The sequence below is a fragment of the Sphaerodactylus townsendi genome, linkage group LG03, assembly GCF_021028975.2.
Source record: "Sphaerodactylus townsendi isolate TG3544 linkage group LG03, MPM_Stown_v2.3, whole genome shotgun sequence".
Classification (NCBI taxonomy): domain Eukaryota; kingdom Metazoa; phylum Chordata; class Lepidosauria; order Squamata; family Sphaerodactylidae; genus Sphaerodactylus; species Sphaerodactylus townsendi.
The window spans coordinates 134,316,844-134,339,582 of NC_059427.1; the positions used below are offsets into that span (position 1 = coordinate 134,316,844).

Consider the following 22,739-nt stretch of genomic DNA (forward strand, 5'->3'; position numbering starts at 1 on the left):
AACTCAGCCCCATAAACTCTAAAATATTAATTTAAAACAGCGATTGCTACACTAAATTGGCAAGTCACAAAACCTTTATTTAAAATCCTCCTAACATGGAGGAGGGGGGGCACGGTGGGTCCCACAGATGTGAAGGGACCCTCAAACAGGAGATCAGAGGGGGCACAATTCAGCGACTGGTCTCTCCAAAGGCCCGGTGGAACGACTCAGTCTTACAGGCCCTGCGGAAATCACCGAGGTCCCGCAGGGCCCGGACAGCTGGAGGAAGAGTGTTCCACCAGGCCAGGGCCAGAGCCGTAAAGGCCCTGGCCCGACACTCGCATCAAGTTCATAAGGTCGGAGGGGCTGTGGCTTAGTGGTACAGTGGTATCTTTATATGGTTCTTCTTCCCCCTTAAACTCTGCAGCATGTATCCTTGCTTGACATTGGCTCAAATATGCCCAGTCACCATTTTTCTGGATAGAAATCTCTCTTCTTCCCTTCCCTTTCTGGGATTATGAATAAGGACTTGGCTTCTGGCAGCATTTCTAACATGTTTATTTGCCACTGAAAGGCTGTTGTAAAGTTCCTGTCTTTTTTTATACCATGGGAATGGAGGATTTCAGTGGGTGGGGGAAATACTTAAATCTTCCCCTAACTTCCACAGCTGGATTTTTTTAAGGGATTGTGCTTTGCATTTTCTGCTCTGCTCCAAGACTTCAAAGAGAGAGAAGCACACCAGGAGAAATCCTGTGTTCATTGAAGTCACTGGGAGTCCTGTTATTTATTTGAGTGGAGCTAGGATTTCTCCCACCATTAGCAACTTCTTGGCAGAAATAGATTTCCCAGCTTCTCCAAAGGAAAGTGGAGATTTGTACCAAATATGTGCCTTTCTTTAAAAAGTCCCAGCTTTCCTGCCTGTTAGCTTCAAGGCAAAGCAGTTAAATCTGGTTCTGTATCTTCAGAAATGTGACTTGCCCACTTATCTGAAGTGTGGAAGGTTTCAGAGTGATGTTTGTAATTCAGCTAGCGAATAATTTTCTGCAAAACTGTTTACACAGACAAGTACCAACTTATCTTGCCTCATGATTAGTTTAACCAAATTCCTCTTCCTCCCGGCTTTTTAAGTGGTGTGATGTCTTAGGCGATATATATATATATATATATATATATATATGTGTGTGTGTGTGTGTGTGTGTGTGTGTGTGTGTGTGTGTGTGTGTGTGTGTGTGTGTGTATGTTTATATATATATATATATATATATATATATATATATATATATTATTATTATTGATACATTATTATTGATAACCCATATATATATGTTTATATATTTGATATATATGAAATAACTTTGTGTCTGTGTGATCTCTTTTGAGTTTATTTGTATGTGTGTGTATATGTGTATCTCTCTGTGTGTATTCCCTGCTTTAAGAAGTTCTGTGGCCTCTGCTTGTAAATTAGATTATTTTGTCCTGGGGCGTGCAAATCGACTTTCTCTGTAAGGCAGTGCTTTGATCAGGCAACTGAATAGAGCCAGCTTGTGTAAGAGTGACAATTTCCAGCAGAGTGGCCTTTTTCTCCCCTCACATCATTTCTGAAGCTAAGTGGTTGCTAGAGAGAGAGAGAGAGAGAGAGAGAGAGAGAGAGAGGCCCCACCTCATCTCATGGGTAGTATGTGGAATAGTTGGTCATTCAGTTTTGTGCATTTCATAAAAGTGTGTGTGCATACATTGTGTGTGTGTGCATGCAGAATTTAAGAGCAAAGGAGAAAAATGGGGGAAAGTGCTTGTGGGAAGAGGAAAACAGTGATCCACGGGGCTTTCCCTCATTCCTTCCTGCTTTTGGCAGAGATTCTTGCCTTTTTATATTCTACACTTGATTTGGAGATGTTCCCTTTCCCCTTGATAGATCTGCTTGAGGCAGCAATGCTCAGCAGTGTATCACTGCTTGCCTGCAGCAGCTTCCTTCATTTTCTGTACAAAGAGATGGAGGGCGGGAGTGGGGGAAAGAAAGAGAGAGAGAGAGATCTAGGACACTGTTGAGACAACACTACCTCAAAGGTGCCCAGTATGTAGCCAGGAAATAAATTACTAGCACTTCTCTGATCTGCAACCGTTTGACTTCTTCTTCTTTTTTTTTAGTTGGCTTCCCTTTTTCTCCCCAACTTATTTTTTTTAAATTTCCAACTCCTTTCTGTTTATACTCCGCTTTTATTCCTTGAGTTAAAGTCTCTCCCTCCCGCCTCAGAGTTTTCTATTTGATGTTTGACAACAGTCTTTGAAGATTTTCTAGTTCAGAGTAGTTACTGATGGGCTGGTTGTACTACAGAGGGAACAAGCAGGGTTCCTCGGAGTGCGACCAACTGCTCCTGCCGAAGGCAAATGCTATTGGGGAGGATGTCACTCCATGAGGCCTCAGCACTCGCTCATAAAAATCCAGAGCAGACCATACCTAGTTGCGGTTGTCTTTTCATCCAGACATGGAGACACAACAAGTTGAACGGAGCCAGAAATGCGGCTCAGGCTCAGCTTCCTTGGCTTGTGCTGTCTGCTAAACATGGCTCGTCGCTTTTGTCCTTGCTCTGTGTAGAGAACCCACCGTCTTCCGAAGGAAATGACCCCTGTGGAACCAGCTATCTTTGCAGCCGACCTCATCTCTCGGTTGGAAAAGCTCAAGCAACAACAAGAGACCATGGACTGCCTAGAAGAGAGGCTGCAGCAAATCACAGAGGTGAGTGGATTAACCCTTTCAGCACAGATCCCTGCTGTGCAGCATTCCTTTGCTGAAGGCAGGGGTGGGGGGGGGTGTTCATGGGGGTGGGTGGGCGCAGGCACGGCAGTCTAGCTCCATCCTGTTCTTGAGAGTTACAAGCTAAACTGCTGAAGCTTGGTAAACTGCACTGCATTTTTTAAAAAATGTGCCCTACAAATAAAGTTGTTGATCTCTTTCTGTTGAAATGTCACTGTAAGTCTCTTGGGAAGAGGGTAGATTGGGAAGGGGAAATGCAGATATATTAATATATTTATAAATATATATTTTATATATATTTATAAATGAAAGCCATGATTCTATTAGTCTGTTTTTTCCAGGCTGTAACGCAGAAATGCCTTGTTTACCTTGATGTGATGGATTGTCCTTTATGTTTTGCACGGGAAGGATGAAGAAAAGGAGTGCCCTGACATACCTGCCAGCTTGCAGACTAGTAGGGAGACTTCAGTCACGCAGCAGCAGCAGCAGCAGCAGTTCAATCTCTTACCATCTGGCAGCTACGAGGATGACCCGCAGGCAATCCTGGATGACCACCTTTCTCGTGTGCTGAAGACTCCTGGGTGTCAGTCTCCAGGCATGGGACGGCACAGCCCTCGCACACGCTCACCGGACCGCCTTCCAGGTGGCAAATTGCTACTGGCCCCAGGAACTGCCTCTGTCCCCACAGCTTGTGCCCTCATCAGTAAAGGATTTATCACCAAGCAGACCACCAAACACGTTCACCACCACTATATCCATCACACTATCCCCAAGACGAAAGAGCAGATAGAAGCAGAGGCAGCCCAGCGGGTCCAGTGCTTGTGTGCTGGGGGCAGTGACTACTATTGCTACTCAAAGTGCAAGGGGCACTCAAAAGGGACAGATCTTCCTGCAACTCAACTGGAGCCACTTGGGTAAGTTTAGGCAAGCTTTGTGGTTAAAGCTGAATGAACAGTTAGAATTTGACTACAGTGTCCTAAGAGATTTGGGTTGTTGATTGTGAGTGTTTGGGAGTGGAGGAAGGTGACCTTGGGTGGTGTTTGTGGTAATAAACAAGTTCTGTGACAAGGAAATGGCGGGCTAAGTGCTGTTCTCCCTTCTGTGTCTCCTGGAAAGCTTCAGCAGAACTGGGACGCTGCTGAAGAGGACCTCTAAACTACCAGATGGCGTCATCCTACCAGGTGGAGAAGGAGGGGGGTTGTCTGTACTTCCAGGGACCCAGCTACCTGGAGGAGAGGCAGACCGCTCACAGAATGTTTGGCAGTGGATGCTGGAGAGTGAAAGACAATCTAAGCACAAGACCCATAGGTAAATACAATCTGTCTGTAATGCTGATTCTGTTGGTAAATATTTATCTGTCTATTTTTACAATTTCTAAAAACAAATGGAAGCTCTTTTGCTCATCTGGTTTATTATGAAAGCTGTTCCGTGCAACCAGAAAAACCACATAAAGTCATATTTTTAGTAGGCACCACTTTTCATACTATGACAAACTTCACCCCCTGCAAAGAACTGAAGCTACTCTTAAAGCCATATTTTTCAGCTTTTATTACCACGTAGGTAAATACCTTGTCTCTTTCTCTCATCAGCACGCAAAGCACAAAGAAGACCTACAATTCCGAGTCCACTCGAGGTGTGCCTGGTGAACGTCCAGCCCGGCACCATCTGTGGGGCAACAGCAACCACCCGCGTGGGGCACAGCCTGCCCACCCTTTTATTCAGGATCCTGCCATGCCACCCCTGACGCCACCCAACACTTTGGCCCAGCTGGAGGAAGCTTGCCGCAGGCTAACTGAAGTATCCAAGCCTCAGAAACAACGGTAACTCCCATGGGAGGGCAGAATTGGGGGGGGGGGGACCAGAAAAGTTCCTACATTTAGAAATGCTCTCTGACCTGTGCCTCCTTGGTAGGCGTTCTGGAATGAACTGCAAGAAAGTTATAGAAAATACAAAGCTGATGTTTTGTAGTGGAACATTTTCAGACCTTAGTAGCTGGTGGTTCAGTGCAAGATGCAGTGAAGTGTGTGATGATCAGTTGTCTAAACGCTCTGAAAAATTGGTCCAGGCAGGCTGCAGTGTGGTTCAGTTGCATTTCATTTGATCCTGCTCCCATCCTCACCACCAAGGTGATTCCCATTTTAAGCAGGGTGGCAAAACAAGGCCCTCACTAGCCTGGTCATACCTTTTAAAAGTCTTAGTTCTGCTTGAGCTTTACAGGAAACTCCTATGCTAAAGAAGAGACTAATATTCTCCCCCCCCCCCCACAAACCCCCACCCCCAAGAGAAATGGCTAAATTTGTAAATCCCCTTCTGAGTTGGTTCCATTTTAGTTTGGTTGGGTGGGGTATGATCTAGAACAGTGGTTCTCAACCTTCCAAATGCCGCGACCCTTTAATACAGTTCCTCATGTTGTGGTGACCCCCAACCCTAACATTTATCCATTTTACAGATGGAGAACACTGATGCAGAGTCTTAGGCGACCCCTGTGAAAGGGTCGTCCGACCCGACCCACAGGTTGAGAACCGCTGTTCTAGAATAAAGATAGTTGCAGGCTTCTAAGCAGGGCTATGGCTAAGTTGAAGTGGGCCACGGAACTTCGTATGTCCTCTTGCACCCAAGGGACTGTGGCTGAGTGGTAGAGCATCAGCTTTGCCTGCAGAAGGTCCTTGAATGTACCCCAGTCAACTCCAGGTAGAAAGGATCAGAACATAGATAATATGGGAGACCTGTGCTTGAGACCCTGGAGAGCTGCTGCTAGTCAAAGTGTTGGCCTTGATAGGCCAGTGGTCTGACTCATTTAAGGCAGCTTCATATGTTCAGGTAGGCTTGGGTCTGTGCTTTCTTTCCGATGGTGCAGGGCCTTTTTCCACTGCCAAGGGTTTTTTTTCTGTTGTTCAGCTCATTCTTCTGGCTCTAAGAGCTTCCACTTGTGCCAGCCCTGTGTCTTCCAGTGAGCCAGAAAACTGTACAGTGAGCCCCAGACTGTACTTCAGAGGAGTGTTTCCATAAAGGACCAAGAGGGTTGCAGGCAGAAACCTAATCACAAGACCCCATTCTACTTTTCAGCTTTGTTTCTTTTGCTTAGAGGCCATGGATATGTTTCCAGAATAGTTAGTATGCCAAATTGTGTCTTTGCTGTCTTTTGCTAGAAGATGTAGTTGTGGTTTTGTCTCTCCGTCCCCCGCATCCCCCTCAGTGCACTTAGCTATTTCCTTGATTTATTTCCTTTACAGTGTGTGTATCTTAGGTGAGCTTTTGAAAAGCCAAATCAGTCACTTCTGTATCTTCCCTTCTCCCCTTCCAAACTGTAGATGTTCAACCTCAAATCAACCAAGGGATCGCAACCACTTGACTTCGGTACCGGGAGGAAATGGTCCTTTTTGCAGTACAAGCACAGCAACAGAAGAGTAGGTGTTGCTTTATGTACCACATAGCTCGATATCCTTCCTTGCCTTTTTAACTTTTATTTCATCCAACGGGACATTCCTTTGAAAACATGTTGTCTTCCTGATACTTTTCAATTTTTTCATTTTTTGAAACATGGAACAAACTGTTTTCAAATCCTGTCTTCTGGTTCTTTCTTAGCTGGCATTCCTGTAAAGCAGACATAGATTGGATTGGTTTAATTACAGGATAGTTCTTTTTGAGAAGAAATCTACTGCAGTCTAAATAATTAAAGTTTTCTTTCTTATCTTCTTCATCTTAAGCAATAAGTAATGTTTGAAGTCCAGGCTAAGCCACCTGACTATAGCCTTTCATTTTTAATTGGTTGACCTTAAGTACACCAGCTGTCTTTGCTAGTAGCTTTTCTCCCCATCTTCCTGATGCTGCTCTACAAAGGTTTGGAACAAATTAGAAAGACTAAATTACTGTGGAGTAACACTTTGTGACCTTTTGACATGCCAAGTCAATGTTGCCTCAGAAGTTGCCTGCATGGCATTCAAGGACCTGTTGCGATTCTCCCTGGTAGCAGAATTGTTTGTCGTTCAGAAAGCAGGTCTCCCTTCCTCGAGAATCCAAGGTGTAAAAAGGTTTTGCTGCTCCCCCTGTAAGAAAGACTCTGGTGACAGGCAAATAGATCTCTAGCCCTGCTCCTGCATATTTTAATATGGCCATGTTCCTACATATGAATTGGGACTTTTCTCATTTGTTTCAATGTAGATGGAATGCATGGAGTTTCACTGGAGTTGAAGGGATGGGAAAATGTCTGCAGATGTGAAGCTTCATTTGTGGAAGTGTCTATTAGGGATGCCAGTCTCCAGGTGGGACTTGGGGACCTCCTAGAATTGTGGCTCATCCCCAGACTGTAGATATCAGTTCCCCTGTAGAAAATGGATGTTTTGGAGGGTGGATTCTGGGGCACTGTACCCCACTGAGGTCCCTGTCACCCCAGGCTCCACCCCTAAATCTCCACTCCTGGATTTGACAACCCTACCCCCCATCCCTTGCCAGTGGCTGGGGGCAGGGGCTGGCAACACTATTATCTATTAATTGTGTATGTGTCTGTTCTCGATTATTGTGGTGGCTTGAGTAATATACGTGCAAAGTGAAGAAATGGGGAAGTACCCCTCTAGGCTATCTACTGATCCAGAGAAGATGTACTACTCAGTCCATCCTATCCCAGGTTTTTTTTTCCTTGCCCTTACAAAAGATGGATTCCATTTTTTCCTTGCCTTTGGTAATGTATGTACCGATTACTGAGGGGAAGTAAACTAGACAGGATAACCACTTCCCTTCCCTTCTCTGTACATGTTTGTGCAAACATTACTTGTACAAGTATACAATGCAGTAATTTCAAACAGTCACAAGGTATGAATTGAGAAAATACAATTAAGAATGTACGTGAGGGAATAATATCTGAAGACTGGTAAAAAAGAGCTTCTTAACCAAGCCTATTCTGGTAGTAAAGCATGAGCAAGATTAAAGGTGGTCTGTCATACTGCGTTGTCTGAGTATTGCTAGTATTCCTGTTTGGTTTCCGTCGCCGGCACTATTTTCCTGAGGATGGTAGAGGGGAGAATTGATTTACTCTGGTTCAGTACTACAAACTAGCATTGGAGGTAGGTCCAGGACCTACATTTGGAATGGCTGTAGAACTTTGGCTTGTGAAGCAAATTGCCTTTCAATTAACGTTAGCTGTCAAAATGTTAAGATTCATACATATGGTGAGTCTGGCATTTTTGGATGAGTTTCAGCTTGGTAATTAGAGCTGTACATTTATGGGTTTTGTTTATTTATAATGCTTTGCAAAAGTGTCTGATAATTTTTTCTGTCTCTCCACTGGAACTGTTTATCTGATATAGAGTCCTGTAAGAATTAGTTTTATTAATAGATATCTATGTTTTTTGCCCTTCTTGTCATTGTGGTGTTGTCTGAGGTAGAAATATCAAATATTGTCAAGTCTCACCTCTTTTTCTTTTCCTCTTTTCAGTCACAAAGAACCAAGGAAAATCCCTACAGTTCACTCCTCCCAACCTAGTGAGTTGGTTGTCACTTATTTTTTCTGCGGAGAAGAAATTCCCTATAGGAGGATGTTGAAGGCCCAGAGCCTGACACTTGGGCACTTTAAAGAGCAGCTGAGCAAAAAGGGAAATTATAGGTAAGCCTTTTGTGGTCTCTTTCATATTTTTTCTTGTGTTTGAAGAAACTCTGTGCCAAAACAACCAATAGCTTTATATGAAAAAAAATTGATAGCCTCTGAAGCATACGTTTCAGTTTTCAAATGCTGTTGTACTTGGTGAAGATTTTTGTTCAAGGTATCAGCCTGTGTGACAAAATTATGGCGATTTTCACCCACAACGCTGGAAACTAGGTGGGGCAGAATGTTAAACAAAGACAGAATTTAGTATATAGTGAAGACTTGAAAGTCTGAAGGTACCTTGGATGGTGCCTCAAAGTACAGAGGCAGGGAGCTCAAGTTTCTTCTGTTTCCTCTCTTTGTACTTCCAGCATGATGCCAAAGTGGGAACTTACCCATTTCCCCAATACACTTCCCCATACTTGATTCTGGAACCTTGAATACTTATTTGTGTAGATCAAAGTGTAAATGTCTCCAACTCTTGTGACTATGGAGAGTAGCTTGGGAATATCTGGACAGAGGTGAAGGTGCAGACACCAGGTGGGAAGGGGGTGCAGCTTCATTCAGAGACCATTGTCTTTCTCTTTGATAGAGTTTCAAAATTCGGGTGGGGGGATTTTAGAATGAGATCAAATTACACAAAGACTGATTGGGTTGCATGATTTACTGAATACTGTCTTTAATCTGCCTTGGCTGAGAATTTAGCCTTTGGCATAGTGTGTTCTTTTCTTTAAGCTTTGTAATAGGTTACATTGACTTTACAGTGGAAGTCGTTCCTACATACTGCAAGATTCCTCTGAAAAATCAGCTTCCCAAAGGGTTTTTTCCCCTGAGCCAGCAGGCCTATTCTTACTTGTCAAAGTCTTAGGTCTAATTCATTGAGCTTGCTGGCAGGAATTTGAACTGTCAATTCTGTATCACCCAGCATACAATATGAGAGATTTTCCTGGTTTGGCTAGAATTAGGCCAAGACCATTTAGGGAGTTATTTTGCAAGTGGGTAGAAGTGTATGTTCCTTAGCCGTACCACAAAATAATGTGAAACAAAAGAAAAGTGTCTGACTTCTGCCTTGCTTACACTAAAAGCTTTAACAGAATTTTTTCAGAAGCTAATGGTACTTCATGACTGGAGATTATTATGTGGTTAGTGATCTGACCATAACATTCAAAACCCTCTGGGGAAATTATTTGCATCACCCATGTGCCCCAGTTAAGTGGAGTTGTGTATTGTGATGTGATATCCAACAAATGGATGTCTGGAAGACACAGTTGTACCCCAGAATCCTAATGTTTGTAGATGGTACACAGATCATGCCCTGCATGAACATATTCAGGGAAACACAGGGCTTATATCTCTTGTGTTTCCTACTATTGTTGGAACACCAACAGATAAGTGACACTGCCATGGATGGACAAGAGACATGATTACACACCGTAGACACCTGTCCAGAAGCCTCATTTGATCATAACTACTAGGAGAGTCTTTGCAATATGTATTTGGGCCTGTGTCTTCCAACTGCGTGGTCACTGTGAAGATGGGTAGCAGCAAAAGAGAATTTAGTTTTTCCTATTATATGTGAAGAAATCTCAAGGATGCTCTTTGCTGGTCTATCTATGACAGTGATACCAATGATTCCACAATCCTCCAGGTGTTACCTGGACCATGACATACAGTAATCCTTATTTGACATTGGCACTGGATAAGAGATAGCAAACGCAGAAGTGTACAAAAAGAGCTTGGGAGCCAAGGAGCCAAGACCAATGTGTTTTATCTTGTACAGACACAAGGTGAAACTAATTATCTAAATGTGTTGCTCCCCCAGGGAATCTTTGTGATCAAAGCTTTGATTTTGGGAAGGGGGTGTGTGACTTAGACTGAAGCTGCAGGTGACCTTCAGCAAAGAGTACTGTTCAGAGTAGTAGGGAAGGACTGGACGCTCTGGTTACATCTGGCATTGATTTTGTTCTAAGGCACACTTAATAGCCATGTCTTTGAAGCCTTTGCCTTTTGTTTTAACATACAAAGATATACATAAATAGTTGACACTCTAATATTCTTTACTGGATGAGTCGGTTTGCAGCTTAGGTACCTCGAGTTTCTGTTGGTCGTCTCTCAGTAGGACAGTGTTGTCCAGCAGGCATTTAAGATGGTATTCCCTCCCTCCCCCACTTAATGTATTAAGTGGTGATTTAATGGACAGTTGGAGTTTTTCTGGTTCACAAACGTACACCTGAGCAATGTGGGGTAATCTTAACATGGCAGTAGTTTTTAGAAAGAACAAACAGCAATAAAGGCAAATCTTCTGAATATTATGGGTGCCAGATGTAGAAAGGGATGAGTGGGAGAAACAGAGACAAAGGAAAATGTGTCTCACTAAACATGTGTTTCGATGGAAAACTCACATCAATATGCAAATGAAGACCTCATGATGAGTTCGAAGAGGTTGTGGGGGAAAGAGCTTTCTTTCTTTCTTTCTTTCTTTTGTTTACTTTCTTCACTTTCTTTCTTCACTTTCTTTATATCTCACCTTTCTCACCAATGGGGACTTGGAGCATCTTACAGTGTTCTCTTCTTCTATATTTTGTCCTCACAAAAGTGAGTTAGGTTAGGCTGACAGTGTGTGACTGGACTAAAGTTCCCCAGCCAGTTTTGGTGGCAGAGTGGGGATCAAATCTGGTTCTCCTGTATCCTAGTCTGACACTTTAACCACTACAGCATGCTGGCTTTTTTGTACTCCTGTGTATACCCAAACTGTAATTTCAGTGACAGGTCATAGAATGTGTGGGTTCCTTCTTGCCCCTAGAAAATAAAATGTGACATTCAAACAAAGAATTCTGTCAGAGCTGAAGATCAGCAAATTATTGCTTACAGGGGCTTACGTTGCTGGAAAAGAGGAGATAAATTGAGCAGAAGGACAGTTGTGCTTCATGTTAGCTTTTGTTTCATACCCACCGACCTGCTAATTTGAAGGATTCTAAAAGGAAGTATCGCACATTGGGCTTGGGTCAGCAAAGAACTGGACAGAGGTTCCTCTAGAACAGGGGTCCACCCCCCCCCCCCCCCACCCCCCCCCCCCCCCACCCCCCCCCCCCCCCACCCCCCCCCCCCCCCACCCCCCCCCCCCCCCACCCCCCCCCCCCCCCACCCCCCCCCCCCCCCACCCCCCCCCCCCCCCACCCCCCCCCCCCCCCACCCCCCCCCCCCCCCACCCCCCCCCCCCCCCACCCCCCCCCCCCCCCACCCCCCCCCCCCCCCACCCCCCCCCCCCCCCACCCCCCCCCCCCCCCACCCCCCCCCCCCCCCACCCCCCCCCCCCCCCACCCCCCCCCCCCCCCACCCCCCCCCCCCCCCACCCCCCCCCCCCCCCACCCCCCCCCCCCCCCACCCCCCCCCCCCCCCACCCCCCCCCCCCCCCACCCCACCCCCCCCCCACCCCCCCCCCCCACTAGAAAGACCAAAAAATGGTTCCAGAAATGGAAATGACCCCCCCCCAACACACATCTTTTTAAAAATTAGTTCCCTCCGTGATATTTGCCTAAACCACAGTCAGATAAATAAAGCCTCTTGTTGGCATGTTTAGAGGGCATAAACATCAAAGCTAAACTGGTGTTTAGCCAGTGGTAGTATTAAGGTTTTTTTAAAAAAAGAGGAAATCAAAAGGAGTTAGAGTAGGGGTTCCTTTGTAGCTTACATGGAAAACTGACTACCTTGTAACATACCACGATGGTTCCAGTCCTTTGTTTAAAAGCTTGGCAAGGTGCTTGGTTTTCTCGCTTCTCTTTTGCGTACCTCATAATATATATATATTATTTCCTGGCGATTGTATGGTGAAAGGCTTTGAGTGAGGCGAGGGCGAGAGACCAGCATGGGTTCAAGGAGGGGTGGGGGCAGCAGACAAGCAGGCTCCCTAAATGCTGACTCTCTGAATGGAAGGCCTTCATTTGTGCATATGCAATTAAGCCGCCTGAGAAGGAAGAATGTTGGAAGGGGGGATAAAAGGAACCTTTAATCAAGAAGCTGAACGGTTTAATTCAGGATAATAAAGGGGTCCTCACTGTTTGACACAAGAGGGGAAGGGGCACTTTTTTTGTCTGCGTGAGCATTGGCTTCATGATCTAAGCATCCCAAGCCAAAGAAAGAGAAAGTGGGACACTGCTGCTTGACCTTTCAGTGTCAAATAATGCAATCGAAGCCAAGATTGCTCATTACACTGGGGGCTGTAAGGAAATAGCGGAGAATAAAAGTTGCAGAGATTGCTGTCGTGTCCAAAGTGTATGCTCTTGGACTGTGGCTGCATTTTGGATTTTTGTAAGAAAAGAAAACATTTCTAGTTATACAGCTTGCAATTTTTCTTTGTAAAAAACCACTTTATGGAAGTTAAAGTGTAGGAGTGAAGTTTACCAAACTTTACTTATTAGCTCTGAAATGATGGGGTTCTTGAATTTGTATTTCCTTAAATTAAATGCTTGGCTCTTTGCCAACTTCTGTAAATGGTTTGAAGAAGGTGCCCGCCCCTTTATTAAGTGATGTACTTGAGTAATTTGCTCTTTCTTTGAGTTTTCTAACAGCTGTCTTCTTCCTTGATGGTTGACTTTATTTGTTTATTTGTTTATTTGATTTTTATACCGTTCTCCCCCGGAGGCTCAGGGCGGTGTACAAATAAATATATGCAGACAGGGAAAAGTTAAAAACCAGTATGATGTTCTATGTGTGTATGTCTGTCCTAAAGGAGCACTATTGACAGTTATTTACAAGCAGTCCACTATGGAGCTCTGGAGATTTATTATGGCATAGCATGGTGATGATTTACTGCTGCAGGACCCGGCTTCATCTTGGACCCAAACTTCATTTAAAACATATAGTGTGATATAATGCATGCAGACAAATGGCATCACTAGTCCTTAAATCTCACCAATTATAATAAATCCAAGACTGATAAAAGATACAAACAGGAGAAAACAAAGTTTGGACTCCATTTAGCATCTTGATTAAGCTGAAGTTTGTCCATGATGATTGAATGTAGGCTACTGAACCTGGCTTCTTTTGGGGCGCACACTCTCCTTTTCCTTCCTCCCTGTCTTCATAAAAAGTTAGAAATGGGCCAAAGACTTTCCAAACCAACCCCCTGCATCATACAGGTTGACCTAAAGTATCCCTGACAAATACATGTCCAATCTCTGCTTAAACGCTTCTCAGGAAGATGAGCCCACCACATCCCTGGGGAACAAGTTCCCTACTGAACTGCCCTTACTTTTAAAAAGTTTCTCCTAATACCTTGCTGTATATCCTTAAACCCATTGTTATGAGTTTCACTACTAAGTGAAACAGTGCCCTGTCTTCCTCTAAATGACAGCATTTCAAATACTTAAAAGAGTAATCAACTTCCTTTTCTCCAGGCTAAACATTCCCAGTTTCCGCAGTCTTTCTTTGTAAGACTTTAGCTCTTGTGCACGGGCGGAATAGAGCGCCACAGGGACGGCAAAAACGCCGTCCTTGGGTAGGGGTTCGCATGACCGCCGCTGCATCACAGCAGCGCCGGCCTCCCCACCTCAGAGCGGCACGAAGACGCTGCTTCCAAACCTCGCTTCCTGAGTGAGGTTTTTTGGAAGCAGCGTCTTCCAACCGCTGACGTGCAAACGGCAGCGGCTGGAAGGCGCCATTTCCCCCCCACTGTCCCTGTTGCCGTACCTCGTCTCCTGGCTTCCGGCGCGTCGCAGAGGCCAGGGGTCACGCCCCCTGGCCTGCGACTCCAGAGCCACTGTTCCAGCTTGCAGGGGGCGTCCCCTGGCCTGTGCAATGTGCCGGAAACGAGGGACGGCGTCAGGGATGGCGCAGCCTGTACAAAGGCTGCGCCGCCGCCTGCAGCCCTAGCAGGACCGTCCATGTGAATGGTCCTGGGGGGTGTTTTTCAGCATTGTTCATGCCGACGCACCCCCGCTCACGCCTGTGCAGAAAGGGCCTAAGTCTCAAAACCCCTAATCATCCTGAATCTTTTCCGCATAGCAGAAATATAATGTCTTAAGGATGCTATAAAAAGCATTTGGGAGAAGAATTTATCACAGCTCTCTCCCCCCAAAACGTCTTCAGACTGTTTTATTTCTCTCAACACAGGTTTTTATATAATAATAATAACCTTTAATGGCATAAAGGTTTTTAAAAATCGCTAAACTTGTGATCTTTTCCCCTGAAGCCAGATTAAAGTCGTCTCCTACTTGCCTTTGAAAAGAAAAGCCAGCTGGAGATGCTTTATTTCTCCCTCTCCCTAGCTCTTACTTGCATTTTCATTGCAGTTATGCCCACCATTTTGTGTGCTGCTGCAGAGATTGTCCTCCCTCTGGCATTTGGTGAAGGTTTCTCGTAGAGATTTGTTCTGCTTGCAGCTCATCCATGAATGATTTCACTGTAAAAAGTACACAAATAAAGTTCATTTTGTCTGGCGATCCCATGCATGTGTCTTCCCCCCATTTTTTGTTTCAAGGGGGGGGGATGTCTGTGCAGCTATGATGACACAACACGAGAGCCTGCAATGTGTGCATATTTATGTCATCATAGCTTCCCAGACATCCCCTTCAGAACAAAAAAGGAAAAATGACACGTGCCCTGGATCATGAGGCAAAATAAACTTTCTTCATGTGCTTTTTACAGAGAAACTCTGCGCATGAACGAGCTCCAAGCAGAGGCAGGCTTCACCAAATGGTGTCAGAAAATGTCACCAAATGGCAGAGGCAGGAGAATCTCTGCAGCAGCACACAAAATGGCAGGTGCAACTAGGAAACTGACAAGAGCGCCGTCGGACAGCAGGTGGGAAAAAAAGGAATGTTTTGGCTGGGAAAAACTTGTGTTTTCCGGCAGAGCAAACGCAAAAAGCCAAAATGCATCTTTTAAAAATGTCTGTAGGACGTTTTGTTTCTGCTGTGTGGAAAAGACTCTTGCTGCTGTCATCTGTACCTGCTCTAAAGCTTCCGTGCCCCTCCTACAAGAAGGCCTCCAGAATTGGATGCAGTACTCCAAATGGGGTCTGACCAGTGCCATATATAGTGGTACTGTGACATCTCATGTCCTAGACATTATGCATTTGCTGATACACCCTAAGATGAAATTTGCCTTCTTTGATGCTGCATCACACTATTTATACTCTATTTGCCGTCGACCAATATCCCAAGATCCTGTTCACACACACACTACTATCCAAAAGTGTATTCCCGCATTCAGTACATAACGTTTTTACTACACAGATTCAAAACCTTACCTTTATCTCTATTAGATCACATCTTGTTCACTTCTGCCCATTTTTCCAATATATCCAAGTCTCATTGTATTTTATCTCTATCTTCTGGAGCATTTGCTACCCCAGCCAATTTGATGTCATCATCATATTTAATGAGTAGTCGCTTCGCATCCTTGTTTAGAATGTTGATAAAGTGATTAAAAAGCATTAGGTCCAAAATGCCCTGTGGCACTCCCCTAGGCAATACCCTCCAATCAGATTAAGAGTCATTAAGTAAGGATTGGATAGAAGTACTACTCTTTGGGTGTGATTATCCAGCCAATTGCTATCCACCTACCCATTTTGAAATATAACCCCCAGCCTTCCAATTTGCTGTCAAAACATTTTTCAGAGCAAATCCTGCGCCATGTTGAGGTCAAAGATTTCCTAGGTCAGTCTAATTACACTTTGTCATGGTATTTGAATATGGGTACTGCACCCAATTACAGTTTGTTTCTTTCTCACAAACTGGGATGCTGAACTACAAATTGTCAATAGACTGAAGACTTCCTAAAGCAGGAAGTCTTCATTTGTGGTGCATGAGGGGAGAAAGGGGGTGTCCCACCTTGTCAAAAGCCAGGTTTTGGTTCACTTATACCACAGGTATCAAACTTGCGGCCCTCCAGATGTTATGGACTACAGTTCCCATATGATGCTGGCAGGGGATGATGGGAACTGTAGTCCATAACATCTGGAGGGCTGCGAGTTTGACACCTATGACTTGTACCAATGTGCACATGACGTCTGAATGGCCCTAATAGAACTGCTAACTCTGAGTTGGAAATTCCTAGAGATTTGGGAGCGGAGCCTGGAAAGGATGAGATTCAGGGAAGGGAGAGACCTCTCTGCCATACAAAATGCCATAGTGTCAACCCTCTGGGAGATCTCCAGGCCCTACCTTGAGGTTGGCAACCTAAAACTTGAACTAATTTTGGGACAGTCTGTCATTATAAAGTATATTTATTCCTCTGAAAGGAAGAGTTGCCATTTTTTGTGAAGTAAATAGAAGTCAGACATACTAACCAGCCTCTCTTTCATTTATTTAAACATGAGTCTAGTTTAGATTGTCCATGGCCAAACTGGGAAGCTTTTCTTTTCCCCTGTAAAGTCAAGATGTTTTAAAATGGGCCTACTTAAAAGCTAGCTGAGTTAGCTTTTATGAAAGCATAAACTGCTTAGTTTTTTCTAATCCTGTCAGTGTATTTTTTATGACTGGACCAGAAGGCAGAACTGAGATATACTACTTTTCTGTCTCCTTCCTTAACAGATCCAGTGTTTCTTGATAATGCTGAGGTTGTCAGACTATATACTGTTTTGTAGCCATCTTTGTTAGCATTTCCTTGTAGGCCATTTTCAAAGTCATCTGCTGCATACTCCTTCATCAACCACCTTTTGCTCTACCCGCCCATGGATTAAGTAGCTTTTAACGTTTTTGCTGTGGGTTGGAGTACTGTGATAATTAGGATACTGTGAAAAATAGCCCTCAATAGTAAGTGTTTTTGAGTTGTAACTTAAAGAACTGTTTCATGTTGTTCTCTGTGATCACATTGTCATGCATCATTCCAGCAGCTGCCAGAAACATGGAATGGGAACGTGGTAATGTAATATGGCAGAAATCTGGTAAATAGTTCTCTTAGATTATGCCAGAATTTGCCCATCATGGGCCATTTTCCACAATATCTCCATGGTAACTGTAATGTTACCTCCACTCGTTCACCTTGAGGTAGATTCATAAGGATAGCAAAGGCAGTGACTGAATACGTAAAGCCACCTTAGGTTGAAGAGAGGTTTTTATGGTATGACATTGTGTTGTTCTGATGTGACACTAGCAGGTAGCAAGGTAATGGCATGACCTCCTCAGCAGTGAGGCTCATTCTACGTTGTCTAAATCAGGAGTTGTCTAAATCATACTATGGGTCTAAATCAGGAGTCACCAATCTGTTTGATCCTGTGAGCACATTTGGAACTCTGAAGCAGCATGGTAAATGTAGCAACAAAATGGCTGCTCAAAAATGGCTGCCTCAAGGGGAAGATCCAGCCATAAAATGATTACTTCAGCTTAATTTTATTACACCGTGGATATCTTATGCTATCATGGCAGCTGTTGCTAAAGCACCAGAGCCCCTTGGTGATAGGGTGGTATAAAAATCCAATAAATAAATAAATAAATAGTAAAAAGTAAGTAAGTATCAATGGGCACCATGGTACCCACAGGGATCACATTGGGGACTCCGGTCTAAATCTAGCAATGTTTGACCTCTGAATGTAGAAAATGGACAGTATGCATTGTAGTAATCCCACTGTGCACGGTCTTCTTATTTATTACCTGTCAATCTTCTTGATTCCAGGTATTACTTCAAAAGGGCAAGTGATGAGTTTGACTGTGGTGCTGTTTTTGAAGAAATCTGGGATGACGATGCCATTCTGCCCATGTACGAAGGAAGGATCCTTGGAAAAGTCGAAAGGATTGACTGACTGGCTGGCTGGCTGGCATTGTCTGTGTGTGTAAAGAACCATGCGCTAAAGATGCCAGCTGTTGGACAGACCACGAAACAAAGCTTTTGAAGGAAGGTTTGAACCAATGAAGAAAAAACAACAAAAATAAATGGAGGTCTATGAAGACTTTGCCAAATCAGCCTTAGCAATTTTTTAAAATGGTGTTCAGGCTGGGTACTGAGACATTAAGAACCCTGAACTATTTATTAAAAACATGACCACTTCTTGGTTATTAAAGATGCATATGATGTTGAGAGACTTCCATACATAATATATGGTTTCTGGGGAATCCCAGTCCTATGGACTCAGAGAACTGTGTATAGCGTACCTTACAGTAATCCTTATTGATATTTATTGAAAAGTGTTTTTTCCCTTAAGTCCAGTTTATGGACATGCTGCTTTAAACAATGGAGAAAAGAGGGGAAGTGATGTAAAGAAAAAGGGTGGGTTTGTATTTTATTTTTACATTATTTCTACTATCTAAAGAATTTGGACTATGTCTTTTATAAAAAAATACATTCATTTCTGCTTCTTTAGAAAACAAACTGGAATTATGAGGTGCCCAACATTTCTACATATTTTTATTTCTTGCGAGAGAGGGTGTGTGTGTGTGTGTGAGAGAGAGAGAAACAGAGAGAATGAATATTATCCTTAACATTTGCTCTTCTAGAGGGTGGTGCATTTTAATAAATGCTGCTCTGATTTTCAGGCCCAGTACAGACATAATCTTCTCAAGCCACTAACAATGATGAACAGATAAGGAAACACCTCCATGACCTTGACACACCTCCTTCTGTTCTCTTTTTGAACCTAACTATAGTGCAGTGTTATGTCTGTAAAGGTCTAAACACCAATCTTGGCTTCAGAAAAAGTTTGCCAACCTGCTTCTTACTGTGCATATAGGCTGTGGGTTGAGGCTCACAGTAGCTAATGTTAGTGCCAGTTCAGAGGTAAGGTGCAGATAGAGGAGTGAAAAAATCATGTTTAACAGGAGAGGAGAGCTAAATAGCCCACAAACACTTATAATTTTCTAACCATGGTTAGGAGATTCAGAATGTTATGACTTCATTGGCTCTAACCATGGATTCATGGGTCAACATTACAAGAGTACTGTGGATGTTGTCAGTTTCTGTGGTAAGAATATACTTTTGCCATGGTCCATAACCTTTCCGCACACGCAAAATAATGCATTTTCAAACCACTTTCACAACTGTTTGCAATTCTGCACAGCTTTAAAGAGCACTGAAAGCAGTTTGAAAGTGCATTATTCTGCATGGGTGGAATGAGCCGTATACATTATGTCCAGTTCCTGTCTTTTGCAAGGCAAGCATAGAATTATAAAGTTTATAGAATCTGTTAGATCATCCAATTGAGTTTGCTGACAGACCTGCCTGTCCCAGGAAGAGCAGGACATGACACCAATCCCATTCATGTTGACACAAATGTAGCTAGCTTTTTTTAAAAAAGGTATTCATCTCCCCAAATCAGCTGTACTTAAAAAAAAGTAGTCACTTTGAGTAGCCTCCTATTAATTATATCTCAACTATAATGGATAGGCCAATTTTTCAAAATATATTGTGCCCCTTCTTCATTGCAAATTGAAGGGGAGTTATGGGTTGATGCCTTCTACAGTCTTGAATAGGGTCCTCTGGTTTTGTTTTGTTTTTGGCATCAAATTCTAGAGCTAAATTCTGGTTCTGCTCAACTCTGGATTTTATAGAGCTCAGAGGAAGTCTTGCAGAGTATCATTCTGGCTGTATTCCTTAGGACTGTTGTCATTCTGAAGGACAAAAAGTCATAACTTCCAATTATGCCCTCAGCAAGGGAGACATTTTATCCTCTTCTGAGGAAAAAAGGCAGTGTCTGTTTCTTGCTGGGACATCTTTTCCTTTGCTCCTAAATTTCCAATAATATCCACTTACTGATTATGGCTAAAATGTGCTATGAAATATCAGAAAAGTTTCCTTCTCTAATTGAACTCTTTGTGTGTATTGAGCTAACATAACACACAACACTTGCCTCTGCCCAGGCATTTTATTTCTACATTTTGTGTTTGTCAATGCCTTCTGTTTGCCAATGTTACATTTCCTTTGTATAATATGTCTGTATATAGTGTAGAAAATATGTGGAGAGGAGAAAAATACCCATTAATACATTATCTCTAGTGTGTGTTAAAATTTTTAAAAAACACTTCAATCAGTACAGTACCTGTGCCTGCATGGTGTTACTATGCCATGTTTCACCCTGTGTTCAGGGTCCAAGCTCTCCCTTGTTTGTTTAAGGGATTTATGTATAAAGATATTTTATGCTTTTTTACTACAAGTCTTGTACTTCTGACTTTTGTCATGACATTTGTTCTACTTATACTGTAAATTATGCATTATTAAGAGTTTCATTTAAATACAAATTGCTTGGTACAATAATTATTGTAATTAAGAGATGTAGCCTTTATTAAAATTTTATATTTTTCAAATTAATATAATTTTGGTTTGCTGTGGTTTCAATCTAGAAGTCTTTTTGTATGGAGAAGTCTTTGCTTAAGTCAGATTGCTTACCCACAATCTTTATGTATTTTTATTTTATATATTGTGAGAAAGTGCATATTACGTTTGGTCAGTGCAAGGAGCTGAACTTTTTATGAGCCATGGGGAGAATTTGATTGATGGTTAACAATTGAAATATTTTTTAGCATCTGAAGACATCATTACGACACTTTTAAAGGTAAATTACTCTCAGACCATGGAGGTACAAATAATTTTCCAAGCATTCAGTGTTTAAGTTTTAGAAGTGAATATAATATTTTCCAAAATGGAAACCCAAGTAGCTTAACAATAGAAGTTTAATTTGAGCTGGATCTTAGCCCCCAAATTTGCTTTTAAACTGTTCAGCCCAAGATCATGTGATGAGTAGTCTGCTTTTAATGACCATCTTACTAGAAATATTGTATAAGACTATATTTCTTTTCACCAAGTCGAAGAACATTTTTTCTGAGAATATGACGGATGCTAGCTCATCACTGTTTAGCATTTATAAAGACGTAATACAGTCTGAGACCTACATCCTTGAACAACCAACTCTTGCCATGTAAGCCTGTGCACCAGTGGTTCTTTGCAAAGCTTTCTCCTGAATGTCCCATCTCTGAAGTCCATTAGATGTGCCACAGTTCACTTCTCCTTGACTTTGGCACCTGGTTTTGTAATAGTCTCCCAGAGGGGAGTAAGAGAGTAAGTGGACTCTCACCATCTGTCAAATATACCAGGAAATGGTCAAAGCAAAAATTGTTGCACCCTAAATACTTTATTTCTACTTTACTTTTATTTGTTATGGTCTTTGGCCAGCATTTTTTTTTAAATCACATGCAAATGTAACTGTACACTGTAGAAAATGAAATATGCGTACATCTTCACAACATTCAGCATAAACAAATGCTATTTTACATAACAACATATGTATTTGAAGACATAGCTATTAATATGACCCTTATTTAAGAAAGCATTCCTTCTCTTTGAGGCTAGAATGAATTGAAGGATTAGACAAAATTAGGAGGGATAGCTAATACCCCAGAGGACAGAGTCAGAATTCAAAATGATCTGGAAAGATTAGGGAGCTGGGCTAAAACTAACAAAATGAAGAAAAATGTAAGATACTACAAGTGGGCAGAAGAAATGAAATGCACAAATATAGGATGGCTATTACCTGGTATGACAACAGTACATGTGACAAGGATCTGGGAGTCTTAGTAGACCACAAACTGAATTTGAGTCAGCAGTGTAATGAGGCAGCCAAAAAAGCCAATGCAATTCTGAGATGCATCAATAGGAATATAGTGCTGGATCAAGGGATGTAATAGTACCACTCTATTCTGTATTGATCAGATCTCAACTGGAATACTGTGTCCAGTTCTGGGTACCACAGTTCAAGAATGATATTGACAAGCTGGAATGGGTTCAGAGGAAGGCGATCAATAGTAAAAGATTTGGATTTCATGTCATATGAGGATCAGTTTAAGGAATTAGGTGTGTTTAGTCTGGACAAGAGAAGATTAAGGAGTGACATCCGTTTATTTATTCAGTTTATGTACCACTCTCCCAAAATGGCTCAGAGCGGCTCACAACATTCATGTAATATTATACAGTATAAAATTACTAACTCAATATCTAGTTATTAAACAATAAACACAACTAACAAGCTAAAACTCACATGCGACCGATAAAAAATCCTTACCTGCTCCCACCCTCCTAGGAAAGCCTGGCGATAGTACAGATGACACTGAAAGACAATGGGGAGGCTTTGGCCTCAACTGAATGCTTGGATAAATTGTTCAGTTTTACAGGCCCTGCGGAACTCTTTCAGATCCCACAGGGCCCTAATAGACTATAGTAAAGCATTTCACCAAGCAGGGGCCAGAGCAATAAGGGCCCTGGCTGAGGCCAGATGTATCTCCAAAGAGCCAGGGAACACCAAGAGGTTAGCCTTCGAGGAGTGGAAGGTCCAATTAGGGCAGTACCAGGAGATGCGTTTCCTAAGGCGAGCTAATGGCCTTAAAGGTTAGTACTAACACCTTAAACCTGACTTGGAACTCAACTGGGAGTTAATGTAGCGACATGTTAGCCATGTTTAAATATTTGAATGGATGTCATGTTGAAGAGGGAGCAAGCTTGTGTTCT

The 22,739-nt window shown here is 42.9% G+C and overlaps 1 protein-coding gene across 3 annotated transcripts in view; it reads left to right on the forward strand.

The window, feature by feature from the left end:
* AXIN2 (axin 2) overlaps positions 1-20,551 on the forward strand; it is a 47,388-nt gene extending 26,837 nt beyond the window's left edge. For all 3 annotated transcript variants that reach the window (XM_048490487.1, XM_048490485.1, XM_048490486.1), the window contains exons 5-11: positions 2,573-2,713; positions 3,140-3,645; positions 3,848-4,039; positions 4,321-4,551; positions 6,043-6,138; positions 8,163-8,330; positions 17,925-20,551. In XM_048490487.1, coding sequence (XP_048346444.1) covers positions 2,573-2,713; positions 3,140-3,645; positions 3,848-4,039; positions 4,321-4,551; positions 6,043-6,138; positions 8,163-8,330; positions 17,925-18,051 — 1,461 coding nt within the window. In that variant the 3' untranslated portion in view covers positions 18,052-20,551. The remainder of the gene's footprint in view (positions 1-2,572; positions 2,714-3,139; positions 3,646-3,847; positions 4,040-4,320; positions 4,552-6,042; positions 6,139-8,162; positions 8,331-17,924) is intronic.
* Positions 20,552-22,739: the final 2,188 nt, after the last annotated feature.